General features: G+C 34.2%; 1 protein-coding gene across 1 annotated transcript in view; it reads right to left on the bottom strand.

The window, feature by feature from the left end:
* GALNT13 (polypeptide N-acetylgalactosaminyltransferase 13) overlaps positions 1 to 18,090 on the bottom strand; it is a 560,096-nt gene that overhangs the window by 210,542 nt on the left and 331,464 nt on the right. The window contains exons 5-8 of the mRNA XM_030327372.1: positions 17,488 to 17,654; positions 16,667 to 16,874; positions 13,416 to 13,586; positions 242 to 359 (exon numbers count right to left, since the gene is read on the bottom strand). Of these exons, the coding sequence (XP_030183232.1) occupies positions 242 to 359; positions 13,416 to 13,586; positions 16,667 to 16,874; positions 17,488 to 17,654 (664 nt within the window). The remainder of the gene's footprint in view (positions 1 to 241; positions 360 to 13,415; positions 13,587 to 16,666; positions 16,875 to 17,487; positions 17,655 to 18,090) is intronic.

The raw sequence follows: 18,090 nt of genomic DNA, 5'->3' as shown, positions 1-18,090 counted from the left end.
AAAGAATTATTTTCGAAAACTTTAAAAGTAGCTGCAATTTCCCATTTAACAATAAATATTGCATGCAAAAAGACTAGCAGAGCTTCAAAATAAGTATTAAAATGACCAACTGATCAGTAATTTGCATCACTTCACAAAAAAAAGATTTGACAGTAAATTACTGGGTCTATATGTGCATGCTACAGCATAGTGTGTTCAGAGTAAAAAAAAAAAAAAAATAAATAAAGTAAAATGCAATTACCCTAAAAGACATTTCAAGATTCTCTCCACCCCAGATATCCATTCCTGCATCGTAAGTTCCTATCTCTTCAAAGTAGTTTCTGTCAATAGAAAATAGGCCACCAGCCATAGTAGGGGTCCTAGTTGAAAAAAAACAAAAAGAAAAGAATATCTTTTGAAAACAATGTGTGGAGTTTAATGAGAGTGTAGCAAATAGTTCTGAGACATTTTAAATTAAAAAAAAAAAAACAAAAAAAACAAAAACAAAAAAACTAGTACTCAAAAATCTCTCAAACTGGAAACATAAAAACAAAGTGTAAGAGGTTTTAAAATTATTAAGTAGCATTTTAGTTCACATTTTCTGTAAAACTAAATTTAGGATAGTCTATGTTTTTCTTATAGGTGATCAAATAATGGAAGGAACACTGGCCACTTAAGAGGCGGGTATGTAAATTCCTTCTGAAAAGCATAGTGAAAAGAAGTTAGGGCTCTTAGCCCTACCCTTAAAGAGATTAACTGGTCATGAAACTACAAGTTGTGATCTTTTGTTGCCTAATTATAAGTCATTTTAAATGAATACTAGAAACCTGTGGAAATGGTTTCTCTGTGAAAAGATCTATAGCCTATTTCATATGAAAAATATCAAACGCTATAAAATGTTTATAGGCAATTAAGTATCTAATGGTGATTACATATTTTTTAATGCGAGAGCTTTACATCTAATTGTTTATTCTTCTTTTTACCCAATTAAAATGATAGAGTTAATCAGATGACCCTAGATAAACATAAATCACATTTGTTATTTAGAGGCTTAGAAGAATATTTGGCACAGATTTTAAAACTTTTTCCTAGGAATAAATGCCTTTTGATTCTCGCACTTGAAATTTCTCTACTGAAACTAAGGAGTCAGATGTTCCGTTTTTAAAGGATTAATTATTAATTTTAAAAGATTAATTAAAGTCAATGGCTAATACTGCACAAGTCTTCCTATATAACCAGTATGATTCAAACTAAAAAAGAAAATTCTAGTTTTTCACAAATGGACCTATCTACGCTGATGATGATTATTTTTTAATGTTAATTGTAGAAAAGTAGTTTTAAACCTTCATAGTACATTAGAGGCACTGGAAGCACTTTTAAAAAACCCGTTTCCATGCTTGGGTATCACTCACACTCCACAGATTCAGATTTAATTGGCCTGGGGTGGGGCCAAACCTTTGATAGTGTGTAAAGTCCGGTGCTAATTCTAATGTGCTGGCAAAAAGGAGAAACACTGGTCTACGGGGTTTGGACATTCGAGTAGATGGAGATTGTTAAAAAAACAAAACAAAACAAAACAAAACAAAACAAAACAAACAAGTGTTTTCCTTTTCTGGAGATTATATCCTCTTCTGTCACAGGATATGCTCGTGTCCTCTAATTGAACAGTATAGTTCATTGAAAAACCACCAAATAATACTGTACTTGGATATCTACCATATTGCAAAATTCTCTTTTTTTTTTTTTTTTTTTTTTTTTTTTAATTTTTTTTTTTCAACGTTTATTTATTTTTGGGACAGAGAGAGACAGAGCATGAACAGGGGAGGGGCAGAGAGAGAGGGAGACACAGAAAAATTCTCTATTTCTCCCAGTGCTCTCACTGTTTTATACTCAAGCAATTAACTGTCCGTCAGCTGGACTAGCACAGCATCCCTAGTCTCAGAACTATTTTATTACTTCTGGTCTTGCTGTGTTCCTATCATGAACAGAATCACTGACCTTCTGAGATATAATGAGAAACACTAACAGAGCTAAACAGATGGTAATTATGGAGTAGCCATGACCCTCACCTGATTGGGGTTTTGGAACTCTATGGCAATTACTATATAAGGTGTAATAGTGCTACATAGTCTATTTAATGAAAAAAGGAACAAAACTCATTGCAATTATCTTATCATAATGCAACCAAGTGCTTAAGAATGTTAAGTGATGCATTTTTAATGATCAGTTCAGAATGCCTACCCACTTATCTATTTACTAATAAAGTACTAATGCATTTAGCTTAAATACATGCATTAAATTTCATCTTACAGTTGGTCATAGTTCCTATAAATATATGAGAAATGTACAATAAATGACTAAAATAATTTCTATATTTAACCATAAGAATGACTCAGATTTCACTTAAACTTAAAAAGTAACAAAAATAAAAACATAAAATCACAATTACTAAAAAAAAAAATCCTGTATTTTCTGAAGACAGATGCTCCTAGAAAGATTTTTTTTTTTGTATTTGCAATGTCAGCTCTCTCAAGTAATCTAGAGACTGTGCCTTATATAATATCTATGGTGTTATGCAACATGTTCTGTTCTAAGTTAATCGTTCTGTATTGTCCCTAATGAACTATTTACATATGCCTGTGTGGACTTGAAATGTTTAGGGTGCCTAGAAAATTAAAAATCTATATATCATCTAACCTTATTAATCAATTCAATCCATTTTGGGTGGACAAATAATTGGCCCAATGGCTGTGAATATTACCTACACAGTCAGTAGGTGAAGATGATTTGAGTTAGTAGAAGTAAAGCACTTAGCACAGTTCCCAGCACATAACAAATCGTTGGTAAGGTTAGGTGGTATATCTTTGTCATCATCACTGCTATCAATAATCGTTCAAAGGTCTTGAGTGTCCTTCACTTACGACGTCCCATACACACCCTCATTTTGGATTTCAAAATCATTTGAATCTACTTCAGATCCAAGATGTTGAACTCTGAAATCTGCCTTGCTAAACACAGCTTTCTATTTTTAACCCCCCTATTTCAAGCGTGTGACAGTCACTTTTTATCCTATAATGCCTCTTAGGGTTCCTCTGCTACTCCATCGCCTCATGTAATGACCCGCTTCAGGAATTGTTCCCTTCTCCTCCTCTCAGTCTCTCTCCAGGATTTTGCCATGTCAGTGAAAAAATAGCTTAGCCTCCTAAATTCTCTATCCTTCCCTTATCTGACCCAATTCTCTTTTCGTAAATATCAGTGTCTGGGTAAATCTACCCTTGTATTATTTACTTCTGCATCTAGGAACCAAAGACTCACTGAAAGAGTAATAAGATGAGGTCAACTAGTTATACCACAAGTCCAACTTATTGACTCTCTGCTTAGTCTACAACACCTAACAATTCTTTCATCTGTGTTAATCTGTTCACCTGTCTCATTTTTTTTAACTGACTCTTATCTAAGTCTCAGACTCTCCTCAAAACACTGACGATTAAGGTAATGCATAAATAAAAAAATTTCTTCAGTCATGAAATCTACACTCCCCCAATCTCTACCTCAGTACGTGTATATGTCTCCTCATGGCTTTTCCTTCCTCCTGCCTCAGAGGAAACAGTATCTCCTTTCCTCATTGTGAGCTAACGTTTACTCTTTTGCCCTCAGCTGGCTCTTTTCTGACTACACTTTCAGCTACTTGTTCATTGACTATTACATTTATGTTCTATGACTTTGATTTCTAGATCGTCCCCTTGAGCTTACAATACTGTTCAATCAAGTTCTATACTAAACCAAAATAGCCCTTCACTCCATCCTGCTACTCACTGAAATGAGGGAACATATATTATCTATTCCCTTTACTGGTAACCTTATTGAAAGGATGCTTTCTACATACTCCCTCAATTCCTCTTGACCTTCTAACTAGAATCTGGATTCTGTTCCCATCTCTACAATAACCTCTTTCTAAAAGGGTCCTGCTGATTCTGAACTTGAATAGGCTTTCCTTAAAATGTCTTCCTTCGGAAGCATTTGGACATAATTCAGCAACCTCCCTGAATGAAATGCTTTTCATCTCTGACTCCAACAGCATTCTTCCAGAGAGGTTTTTCCTATTTATTTTATGAATCTTATTGATTTCCCTTCCTCTTCCTTTTCCTTGCTGGTTGTCTCCAGTTCTTAGTTGCATATCTATGACATGAGTGAAATATACAATCATAATAATGTTTTGTAGATGTGTGCACTTAATAATTGTCTTCTTTTGTCCCAATATGTAGTCTCCCTAAGAGTCTCTCAATGGAACTCTCCTCTTCCTATATTCCTTACCTGCATAAGTTCATTTGTTTTATGCCTCTTATCGTCATCTTTGTGAGGCAGAGTCCTAATCTGTGTTTCCTTTTCTTGTTTCGTCTTTCTGCATTGTGGTTTTCTAATTCCTTTCTAGATGTTTTCTAAAAAAACCCTTTTGACTCTGCTCAGGGTATATAAAATAGCACTGAGAATATGCTACCCATTCCATATCTGCTTCTCCTTCATTGTCTTCTATTTCCTTCCAGAATTTCAATACCGAGTGATAAGACCCCTTTTAGCAACTTTCTTTTCTGTGCCTCATTTAATCATTTCCCAAATACTTCTTTCCACCCCCCACCCCCGAAGTATTTTTGACTCTTATCTCTGTTCTCTGCTATCATGGTCACTGTCCAAGTTTAGTCCTCTCATGTCTCTTTTGTTATCTTCTTGCTTCTAGAGTCTGTTGCTTCCAAAATTTATTCTACAAACCATAGCCAGATTAATTTCTCTAAATCAAAACGCCTCTCAAAGTGTCAACCAGATATTTAAATACCTATTTTAAGAAATAAATCCCAGCTCCTATTCTGGCACCAGTGATGTGGTGCCATCCAAAGGATATCTCCATTCCTTTTAACTATTTCCCTGTATTCCAAGTGTTAAGCTGTTAATAATAAATGCTTCATACTTTCCCACCCTGGTACGTGTGTCCACAACCATTTGTCACTTAAAAAGGATTTTCCTTTTTAAACTCCTCTTGTATGTTCAAATGTGCTCTATTCTTATGCTGAAGGCTGTTATTCCATGCAGTCTGCCCTCAGTACAGCCCTCCTTCTCCAGTCTGGATATAATCTCTCACTTCTGCCTCCTTCGATAGCCCTGTCTTTCTCAAGGCATTGTGTCACTTCTTTTTGAGTATTATATGTACTTTTGTATACATTTTATCACCTCTATACATATAGCTAATATATTGGTTTAATATTATTGGACTATTAATAGATATTTGTTAAATACGTGAAATAAACAAATAAGCATGTATCCCCATGACCATAATACAATCTATTTGTAAGTTAAAATCATGTGCAATTTTATCTTTGAAATTAAAAAAAATTATTCATTCTTCACATCGGCTAAACTGATGAGTAACAAAGATGCTAATTCCAGGATTGTAACATCTACTAAAAGTTTTGGGATTTGAGTTTGGTAGTATTTTAGAATTAAAGATGCAAAGTTTTGCAACAATGTAGAATATAGGAAAGGACTCCAAAAAGTAAGCGTTTGACATGGAAAAATACAGAAGTATTTCACCAGAAGTTGGTAAATTTAAAGAAATTATGACAATACATTTGATCATTCAGTAATGTTCAACTGTGATGCCTGCATTTCCACCAATAAGATGATATATCCGGTATTCCACACTAGGATAACTATGTGTGTGAGAAGCAGGTAGACCACGGGAGACTCAAGAGGGGACTGAGTTTAGTTTTTAGGAGCTTGGATTATGTATCTAGACTGATTAAGCTCAAAACTCAACCCCACAGTGTGATCTTCGGTAAACTACTTAAACTCTGGGCTCCAATTAATCATCTATAAAATGAGGATGTATGTAACAATGCATGTTACACTCTTAGAATAGTACCAGTACAAAATAAGAACTACATATTTAAATATTAATTTTCATAAGGAAGAGAAAACATCTGTGTTTGGCAAGATTATAATCAGCTCTTTAAGAATTATTTTCCAAGTCTAATTAATTTTTAATAGAATTGTAGTATTTTAGAGCTTTAAAATCCCTACAGATTTGGTCAACCAAATTTAGTTGCAATGTGTTTAAATGACTTGTTTGAGAGTCCCCAGTTAGGTAGTGGTTCAGTTAAGGAAATAATGTTCCTTTCCTTTCCTCTCTCCTTCTCCCTACATATCTCTCTTGCTCTTTATCAGTTTGTAATCACTCAGTTTATCAATATACATCATAGAATTTGGCATAGATAATTAGAAATACACTTTTCCTGATTTCAGCTCCAAAATTATGTACAATGTTGTCCTGTGAATTTTAGCACTGCTGTTCAAAGCAATTTCTTTCAAAGTTATTGAAACATCATTTCTTCTCACTAATTTTTCCCTTTAACATATTAGGATTCTATTAATCTCACTTGGCAAATAAATAACGTCTCTGGGGGAAAAAGTCTAAAGATTTGGGAGACTGTAGCTCAGCATCAGGCTGTTATTCACAATGATCAAATAACACAATATCTAGACTGTAAGTGTGTACCTCTGTGTTAATAACATTTCTCATATACTATATGCCATAATAAAGAGAAATGATAAACACACATATTTTATTATTTACACAAATGTGAAGCATAAATAGCCGAAATATTCACATAATCTCAATTTTTTTAATCATAAAATGTAATTTGGTTAGCCATTTTGCAGGTTTAGAAACTGAGTTTCCCTCCTTCATTGTTTATTCTACTATCCCCAAAATAGAAAGCAAAAAAGATAGAAAGGAAGCAGTAGCATAACTATTATTTTATTAGTGATGAATAACCAGATGTTGAATTTATTTAAAGGTTTTTACAGAGAAATGAAATGGGGTTTAGTGAAATATTGCACGCTGAGGTACTCATTTGAACATGTATTTGGGTAAGAAGATGCAGCTTTTGGTAGAGAGGAGACTATTTAAGCACTCATGCTGGTTTAGACTCTGCACAAGGAAGCATGTTTCATCCTGTACAGCCTATGGAACACAAACAAAGCTATTTTTAAAGGATAAGAATAAAAAAAGAAAATTCTGCTTGATATGGGCAAATGGCTCATTTTGCTGCCAAAGATCCATTTACCAACAAGTATTGGAATCAAATACTTTAACTTGTGCTTAAAGACCTATATGCCAGGAAGGGAATAGTTATTTTTTTTCCCTTTTTTCTTAATCCTTTTTCATAATCTTCACAACCTGATAAAACCCCAAGCTTCCAATGACAATAATTGGTGTAATTTTTTTTTTATCTTTCCTTTTTCTTTCATTTATGTTTAGGATGGGTCAGAATAACAATGGGGCAAGATGTTTTAAATGTTTCAATTAATGCTCTGTTTTCATTTCATCTCAACAGACCACAAGGGAAGTGTGGTAAATTATCTTCTGAACCATTAGGAGGTAATATAATATAAATGCGCTATTTTCTCCAAAGAATATAGATTCACATACTCCACCTAAGGTGGATTTTTTTTCTTTCAAAACCAACACATATCATAACTTAACACGAATAGATGGGAATGTTGAACAATTAGAACATTCCAAAGTTCAACTTTTTCTATCAAAGTCTTTGTTCTTCACATAAATTTGACCCCTCCCTGTGTTTTGTGTTAATATCTCCTATTGTAAAGAAGTGTCTCACAGGATTTGAGAGTATCTATCTCTGTTTCTTTCCTCCAAAGTAAAAATATATTTTCATTGCACTGAGAAAATCAAATAGAGAAAATCTAACAGGTAAAAATTAAGAAATATATTCTTAGCTGTTATTAAATAATAGGAAATATTGTCTTATATTTGGATAACATTTTATAGGATAAAATAAGTGTTTTTTAATTATACTTACTAGAAGAACAATAAAGTAGAGTCAGTGATAATTTTTTTGGGGGGGGATTCAAACTGGCAAAAGATATCAAAAATATTAAAATGAATTTCATCTTCCTTGGTTGCATAATTCTAAAAAGACCACAGTATATGCAAAAACTATAGATCAGAAAACATAATTGGCAAAAAATAATGTGTAAAATAACTCTCAATTGTATTTGCAAAAAATAAAGGAAAATCTAAGTAAATAATTGAGATTCTAGCAGCCACTCCAATTTTTACTTGGAAAAAAAGGCCATGGGCAAATACTAATAATATATCAATTTTTTAATATTTAATTTTGAGACACAGAGAGAGAGCGAGCCTATGTGAGTGGGGGAAGGGCTGAGAGAGAGATGGACAGAGGATCTGAAATGGGCTCCATGCTGATAGCATCTAGCCCAACACGGAGGCTTGAACCCACGGCCGTGAGGGGATGACCTGGCTGAAGTCTGACACTCACCTGACTGAGCCCCATAATATATCAATTTTTAAATTGTGGAGAAACATATCTGAAAAGAAACACTCTGGAAGGAAATATAACAAAATACTTCTGCTTCTCTATACTTCCATATACTTGTCACATTTCTTAAGCAATGCATATGTTTGTGATGTATATTATCAGAAATAAATTTTAAATAACTCTTTTCAAATATATTTCTCATTTAATATTTTAGCACGTCATGAGTTAAACAAGAGAGGGAGGATAATTTTCCTTTTATTATTGAAAAGAATGGGTAATTTCCTTATTGGAGTAGCTTTTAAATAAAACCCAGATCTTCCAAAGCCAGCTTCAATGCTTCTTCAATGATATCATTCCAGAAGGTTACAGGAAATAATATATGTGAACATCTTATGAGTTTTTCACAGTAAAGGAACAGTAATTATAATCTGAGAAATTATTAATAATGTTTAATTTATTTGATCTTCTTTATAAACTCCTGATTCCAATTGAGAGAAAAATTAAGCTATAATATCAGACAAATGTTAATAAAAAGGGATATTCAAGTAAGTAAAATATGTAAAGAATAAAACTCATCATTATATCTATGTTTGATTTATTATGATAGCAAATATTAGAAGAAAATCTAAAACTCTTTGTTTTACTTTAGAAAGATATTGAGCATGGTACTCCACGTAAGGATGAAGTCTTATTAAGAATATTAATAAGGACAAAATGTAAAAGAGTCCATAAGGCAAGACACAAAAGATAAAGAAAGTTATACAGACTTGATAAATTACTGGTAGTTTTTTTTTACTGTTTACTTATTTATTTTTGAGAGAGAGAGAGGGGCAGAGAGAAAGAGAGAGAGAATCTCAAGCAGGCTCCACACTGTCAGCACAGAGCCCAGTCGGGGCTTGAACTCACAATGACCTGAACCGAAATAAAAAGTCAGACCCTTAACTAACTGAAGCACTCAGGCACCCCTCACTGGCAGGTTTTTAATAAATTAATAATCTATTTTAATCAATGAGAGATTAAAGTAGAATCTAATATCTTTATAACTTTATTATTTATTTATTGAGGACTTATTGAGGATTTACGACAGGGCATAAATTAAGAGACTAAAACCACCAATAAGATTAAAGCCAGATTCTTTTCCAGAAGCACATAGCACTCTAGCTGTTGACGTAGTCTAACTCCTGTGCATCAACACTCTGGCCACTTAGGCTGGCCTCATTCTCTTGTCTAGCATACACATGGCCAGTGCCAGTGGGCCACATCAGGGCAGAATCAGCCAGATTCATCGTTGTATGTACAGAACCTAGCACAGTGCTCAACAGTGTGATGGCATGTGTATTTGCATATGTAACCTAACTCATTTTAATAGCCTGAAGAAGCATATCAAGTCGAAAATTACATGTACTGGAAAACGGCATGCACCCCCAAATGAATGAAATCATTTGGGAGATTATCTGCACTACCAGATAACTTTTGCTACAGGTTGCCTATTCCTTCAGGTAATGCAGATGCATATTCATACCGGGCTAACATGTTTGGTGAGTTTCAAACTCAGGTATTTCTTAGGCAGTAGCTTGGAAGTCAAGGTCACAAATTTGTTTATTTATTTTTATTTTTTTTAGGTTTATTTATTTATTTAGAGAGAGGGAGGGAGCATGAGCAGCGGAGGGGCAGAGAGAGAAGGGGACAGAGGATTTGGAATGGACTCAGCAGAGAGACCGATGCAGGGCTCAAACTCATGAACGGTGAGATCATGACCTGAGCCAAAGTCAAACACTTAACTGACTGAGCCCCCCAGGCACCCCAAGGTCATAAATTTAAAAGATTTATAGTTGCAATAAGCATATTTCTCTGGCTTTTGACTGGGACACAGGTACCAAAACATTTTCGTAAGTATAAGAATGATGACAAATGGACACTGATCCTCAGCCTCTGAGTCAGAAACACACAAAAAATAGAGGTGGGGCACTGGGTTAACCTTTCGGGCCATTTCTAAAGGGTAGCTTCTACTTAACTCCACCGGATGGTGCCAAGTAAGAATACAGGACCATTGTAGCAAGATCTTCTGTCTTTTCAAGAATAGCTAAAAATTCATATATTTACTTAGAACATCTCATTTTTAAAACATTGGTATTTTTTTAATGTAAAAAACTATGTACGCCAAAAAAACACATCTACAAAGCATGTCTGACACATAAGCTCCCCGTTTATGACCTCTAGTGTAACAATTTGATTACCCTATTGTTGCACATATAATTGAGATATTACTGAAAAGTCACATAATAGGACTACTGAAATGTCAAGGACAGCATACTGATTAAAGAAGACTAAATGTTCAAGATTATGTGTGCTATTATTCCGTACTCATAATTTCACAAATACCAAGTATTTTGCAAACTCCACTTAATATCCAAATGAAAATACCAAAGCCCAGAGGTGACAGTAGAATAATACATATAACCATTATAAACTTTACTTTAAATGTGGTACAACTAAGCTTAAGTCATAAGTTCAAGTTGGTTCTCTATGTATGCAGATGCATGATTGTATTTCTAAATGATGACTAACTAGCCAATTATAGTCACTAGAAAGTTCTGTCACAGCTGACATTTTAAATGAAGCATTCTGCTAAGAAAACTAAAATTTCAACCCCATTTTAATCACTGTAGCTATTCAGAATTCCGTTAATCAAGTAGGAAAAAAAAATGTGTCTTCAACACCTTAGGATGATTTATCTGTTTGTACGAATGTGAGAAAAATGATCACGTCTTCAAGTAATAGATTACAAGTACAAAGAAAGTTCACATTACAGCTATGCTGATGAAAATTACCTGCAGGCTGTTACAACATAGCCCATGAATTAATTAACCTTTTGCCATAAAAATTTGGAAACTTCAGCAAAGACTGAGGTTTCTCTGTTTCTCTTGTTCCAGCTCCCTCAGCATTTTAGAAAGTGAAATATTGTGCAGTTACTGAGGCAAATAGATAAAATATTCTTAGATTTTTATTGGGTCTCCATGTTACGACAATAAAAGCACACAAATTGTGGTTAAAACATTGCAAGTTGGATGTTTCCTTTTTTGTTTTAATTAATGAAATATGAAAAATAATGGTCAATTTCTATGTAGATCTTTACCTTTGTGAATGATATCAGTATTTTCTTACTATGAATGTTGGCTACCTCTTAGTTATCTACCTTTTGACTTCGTAAGAAAATAAGTTAAACGAAGCATGTCTTTTGCCAAGGCACTTAAGAAAACAATGAGCACACTCACATATTCTTTAAAATTCATTAACACATTTTTTAATGTTTATTTATTTTTAAGAGAAAGACAGAGTGTGAGCAGGGGAGGAGCAGAGAGACAGGAAGACACAGAATCTGAAGCAGTCTCCAGGCTCTGAGCTGTCAGCACAGAGCCTGACATGGGGCTCAAACCCATGAACTGCAAGATTATGACCTGTGCTGATGCCGGATGCTCAACTGACTGAGCCACCCAGGTTCCCCTAAGCTTCATTTTTTAATGAATAAACACATTATGTTTGAGTGTACTGGCCAAGTATTTTGATAGTTTTCACATGGAATCTAAAGCTGAAAAATCAGCTAACACTAAATGAAACCATGATCTGGGAAAACAGGATTTCAAATAAACAATGGTAAAATGAGCAACTCAAGCTGTTGCTCAAGCTGTTAGGAGCAAGGATCCATAAGACTTGGTGAATGTGGAGATTACAGCAAGACTTGAAGATCACTAAGTTACACTTTAAATATTGACATAATAACTTCATGTCTTCATGCAGTTGTTTGGAGGCACATTTTATTTTTCCCTTCCATGTAGTAATATCTCAAGAGGATTAGCAAGCACAATATTTAACTCTTCTGTAATAAACAGAGCTGTTCTTTTCCATGAGCCAATTCTTAGAGTTAGTTTAAAATCATTAGATAATTAGTCTTGCCAATGGATAAGTCATTTCTTCAGTAGGTTAGGAGACATTCTTGTTTAGATAATGGTTTATACATATTGTTTTGGGGCTTTTCTCTATTGTTCAAACTAAATAATGATTTTCCAAATTCATTTTTTATTATTTTTTTTTCTTTTTAATATTTTATTTTTGAGAGAGAGAGAGAGAGAGAGAGAGAGAGAGAGAGAGAGAGAGAAACGGAGTGAGTGGGGGATGAGCAGAGAGAGAGGGAAACACAGAATCCAAATCAGGCTCCAAGCTCTGAGCTGTTAGCTCAGAGCCCAACACAGGGCTTGAACACACTAACTGTAAGATCATGACCTGAGCCAAAGTCAGACACTCAACTGACTGAGCCACCCAGGTGCCCCCCAAATTCGTTTTTAAAGAGCTAAATCAGTGAACTCCCTCTACAATATATTGTTAGGAAATCAATTGTTGGTTGCAGATAAGAGGTACACAATAATATAGTAAAATAAGAAGGTGGTAATTTTGTGTTAATAAAGTGAGTAATGCTTATTTAAGCAACTAAAGATGCATATGATATTTCTTATTTTGTATTAAGAGTAAACACATTTATGAATAAATACTTCACGTTAAGTAGCTTTTTAAATTAATTTAGTACAAACAATAAATATTTCATAATCATTAATATATTAAAATTTTCCAACTGGATCTTTCTTTTGTATCTATAAGGAAGATAGCTCTTTGAAGTTGGTAAATTTAGAGTATTTGCCAAAACATTTTTGGTTATTTCAATTTTGAGAATAACTCTATTATAAAGCATACACATTTAGCTAAGATATATATGTACCTGAAGCATCAAGGCTAGCACATATCTATCACATAGAAAATTCACAGTAAATATATTTTGAACATAAGAATATACAAAGTCTCAAGAGAAATTCGGCACTTCTGCCAATAGTTAAATTTGCCTGTGTTAATTTAAACTAAATTTAAATACTGTCATTGATTCTTAGATAATTATGTAAGCGGTGATAATGTAAATGTGTATATGAATAAAAGGTATATGCCTTTAAAAGACTTAAAAATGAGCACAAAATCATAATACTCCTTAATTATAGGAAAACACATGCTATCCTTTGGAAGATATGAGCTACGTACCTGACAGGTAATGTTCTATCTCCTTTTCTCCTATCCATTTCTCTTTGGGGAACAGGATACCAACGGAAATTCAGTTTCCAGTTAAAGCCCCCATAAGTCATGTCTGATCCAGCCATATATTCAAAGGTATCATCACTAATCACATCAATGATGGGGCATACAACTGTTTTCCTGCAGAAAAATCAAAACCAGTTTACATATAAATAATAATTTAAACACTACATTAGCTTTTTCAAACTCAGTATAGCTGACTAGTTGAAATTTAATCATCTTGTGACTTTAATATGATTTTATTTTAATTTTATCCTTTCTCTCTGTGGAATCGTTTCCTTTCACTACATCCTCTTTACAGTCTCTACTTCATTCTATCATTTATAATCTAATCAAATGTACTAATTGGTATTCAAGCTGATTTCCAAATGCATTCTAAAGTACTAACTCAGCAGGATGAACGTGGTCTATTTTTTTATAAAACTTCCACCAACACCATGATTAGTAGAGCTGCTTTGATATTATGCATCATTTTAGCTAGGGCCAACTGAAAAACAATAGCATTCAGGAAGTAGAGAGTGGATGATGGCTAATTAGACCTGGTATTTTGAATCTGAAAGGGGATAAGTTAGTTTAAACAGATAGTTTTAAGAAAAAAATTAAACTTCTTTTCATGGGAAAATACCTGCTGGAAAAAAACAAATAAAAATCAACAAACAGAAACAATAAAAATAATGAACATCAGTGTAAGTAAATGTTTCCTCTGAAAGATATTAGGGACTCGACAATTTCTAAGTGTGTCCTTTCTAGATCTTGGAATTTACTGTAAACAATCTGTGTATTTTAAAATAGGGAAAGATAAGCAACTTAAGTTTCTGGCATTTTATCTCATGACCCATTTCTTAAAGTTAAGAGGAAGAGACAGGAGATTTTGTGTTCTCGATGCTGGCTTTTTAGGGTAAGAGACTTTCACCTTGAGAGAAGATTAGATATTCTTTTAATCCATTTTGTGCTTTCCTCAGTCTTCCTCTACTCCTGGCTTATATGTTGCATTATGGGATCAGTCTGTCATCTCTACAGCAAATGTTAAGGTCTACTCAAGTTTGCTTTGCTGGGAGCTAGTTCTGGAAACCAGAGCTTATTTTTCATATTTACTAGGTGGTAAATATACAAATATGCTTTTGAATAGCCCATAAATGTGGAAAGCAAATAAATGTTGTCCATTATTTATCCTGGTTTTTGTAACACCAGTATCACTAACATTCATTTTATTTTATTTTTTTTAACATTTATTCATTTATTTTGAGAGAGAGTGTGCATGTGTGCATGTGAGTGAGGGAGAGGCAGAGAGAAGGTAGGGAGAGAATACTGAGCAGACTCCAAACTGTCAGCACAGAGCCCAATGCAGGGCTTGATCCCATGAACTGTGAGATCATGACCTGAGCCGAAATCAAGTGTGGGACATTTAACTGACTGAGCCATCCAGGTGCCCCACTAATGTTCATTTTTCAATTAGGTCTTCTATTCCACACAATTAGCCAAAGCCTAGAGTTCTCTGAAATCAATAGGATTTATCTAGCCTTGGAAACATTTCTTGGTAACTCTGGTCCCTACAAAATCAATACCTTTCTTCATTAAGTTTAATGACTTAATTTTTAGGGAGGCAAAATTAGAACTTTGAACAGGACTTTATTATCTAGTTGTGGCAACTTTAGAACTTATAAGATGGACAAACATTAGAGTTCACTATATGAAAGTGCAATCTAAACATGTTACATTAAAAAATAAACGATCTATTCTTGATGATATTGAATATTGCATAAAAAATTCAGTAAGCTGAATATGAAACACATGTTTTAAAAAGCAGCAAAATGTATGAAAAGTTGCCAGGGAATGCATTTAAGATGCTCTAAGTTCATTTTACTTTGCCAGTCTCACCCTCCTGTGCATATTGGACAATACACAGACTGGAAAATGTTACTAGCTGTATACAAGACTCAGCTGAATAAAAGGTTCCCACTGCCTTCTTCAACCGCTATGGCCCATTTTACTAACAACCTCCATCTATCTTCCTGGCAAGTACCAAATCCTGATGTAGCTGGACTAGCTCACACTAAGCAGCCCCTGTCTTGGATGTTTAATTAAAAACTTCAACTCTAAGAAGACCTTTCTACTGTAGGTGAAATGACTACGCAAACAAGGTGTCATCAGATGTTTTGTTATTATATCAGAGAGCATTCGACATAGGTGACTTCATTAGGTGCTTAAGAATTATAATCATTTATCATCAATGTTTATGAATATCCACAAAAGAAGCTTGTACTTGACCGCATCATCATCAGAAAGAATTGCAGGTAAGTATGAGGGTTCTTAATTTCTATAAAGTATTATTCAAGTTTTTGGATTTTACAATTTGTGTATACAGATTGACAACATCGTTTATATAACTAAAATTCTTATAATTTTTTGTATCATGATTTCATTCCAATGGAATGTGTGAGTGTGTGTCTTCATTTTTAAGATCCTCTAGGTGGTTTTGAATAAGACATTGAATAAAGGCAGTGAACTAGTAGAGAGAAGACTGGTCTAGGAATGGGAAGAACTGAACTGTTGTTCCCATCACTTCCAATAACTAACTGGGTCAAGCTCCTTCACTTCTTCATCCTTCCCTATTACTAGGTACACACAAGAACATTTACATTGCCTACCTCATGGGGTGCTTGTGAGGATGAAATCAGGTGTTTTGAAATGTATTTTATAAAATATGGCACCATTTCAGATTGGACTCAGTTTCATCACCTTACAAAATGAATATTCAACACATTTTTTACTGTTTGGATTATTGACTATTTCTTAATCAAATATTCATATTCAGCATGAATAAGCCAAGGTCTTTATTCAGTGGAGGAGGGGTGCTCTTTAAAAGCTAGAAGGGACAGCTGGGTGCCTCAGTTGGTTGAGTGCCGACTTTGGCTCAGGTCCTGATCTCAGGGTTCGTGGGTTCGAGCCCTGCACCAGGCTCTGTGCTGACAGCTCAGAGCCTGGAGCCTGTTTCGGATTCTGTGTCTCCCTCTCTCTCTGCCCCTTCCTGGCTCATGCTCTGTTTCTCTTTGTCTCTCAAAAATAAAGAAACGTTAAAAAAAATTAAAGCTAGAAAATGAATCTCAAAAAGCAATTTACAGAGAAGTTTTGACTGGCACCTGGAACTGTCCTAACAGGCCGAGTCAAAACCCAGGCATATGTAACACATGAATTCTTACCTGTCTTCTTTTATTCTCGCCAGCAAGGGCTCCAGCCATCCTAATGTGCACTCACAGTGTGCATCCAGAAAAGTTATGACCTGCCCTCTTGAAGCGGCTGCTCCTCGAAGGCGGGCACGTATTAGCCCAGAGCGTTCTTCCATTCTAATAATTTTTACTGGCACCTCTAAGTTTTTCACATAATTCTCTAATGTCAACTTGAGAAAATCTGGAATGTGCAATAAGAATTGATAAAGTTTTGAAACTATTTTAAGACATAGCAGAAATACTACTACCCAGATGGAATTCAGCAAACAGAAATGGTAGCAGACTTCTATCAACATGTTTTTTTTTTTTTTTTTTGGATTAGGTGAAATAGATATGTAGAGATTTTTATCAGTAAATCTGGCAAAGATAAGGACATTATAGGACCTTAATATACCAGACTCTAATTTAGAAATTGGGCCACATTGACAAACAGAGACTTCTTAATTATAAGTTATTTCACTTTTACCTGCACTTAAAACAAAACAAAACAAAACAAAACACGATAGATGTCCAAAAAGTCATACTAAGGCTCAATCCTTTGATTGTTTGAGTTGGGAAAAAAATAAACACTTTTGAAAATTATTTTGGCTGATTTCTTAGGTTAGTATGGACCAAATGGAATCATGGGAGAAACTGAAAGAATTAGTTTCATATTCCTGGAGTTCCAGGTACAGTGATGAAAATTTGACAGGTGATTTCAGGACTCATGTAATTACAAGGAAAATACAGATCATTGCCAAGCTATCTTTTTGACCATAATAAAGTTTTCTATTAAGAAGGAAAAATAATTATACCTCTTTCACTGGCATCATCTACCAAGATGACCTCAGAGAGCAGATAGCGTGGGGAACGATTTATCACACTGTAAACAGTTCTAAGGAGAGTGCTCCAAGCTTCATTGTGAAACACAATGACTACACTTGTGTTTGGAAGTTCATCAGGGTAGACCTTTGTCTTGCATCTGGAAAAGAAAGAAGAGAGACATGTTAATAAATTCATTTTTCATTCTGATCATTGTAATAAAGAATATCCATGATAACACAACTTTAGACTTGATAGCCCCTTACTAAGGAAACATTTCATGATTATCTAAGATAATTTTCCTTTTTAAAATGCTTTGAGTAATTACTTGGCATTTTGAAAATTAAATATGCATGGTTACTAATATTTTATCTTAATTCCTGTAGGGAACAAAGCAACATGATTTCCACAAGGCTAAGAAAGCTAAAATAACATTCTGAGACTCTCAATAGAAGTCTAGGGTACAACAGGGAGATATGAAGTCATTGACTGGATATAATTTTATTCCTTGTTTAGAAAAAAGATTATCATATAGCTCAAAAAGTCATAAGAACATGAACAGATATATGTTCCCAGGGTTTTAAAGCATGTAAAAC

Source organism: Lynx canadensis, chromosome C1 (genome assembly GCF_007474595.2).
Source record: "Lynx canadensis isolate LIC74 chromosome C1, mLynCan4.pri.v2, whole genome shotgun sequence".
Classification (NCBI taxonomy): domain Eukaryota; kingdom Metazoa; phylum Chordata; class Mammalia; order Carnivora; family Felidae; genus Lynx; species Lynx canadensis.
The sequence above is the reverse complement of the archived record's forward strand: the minus strand, read 5'-3'. Positions and strand labels throughout refer to the sequence as shown.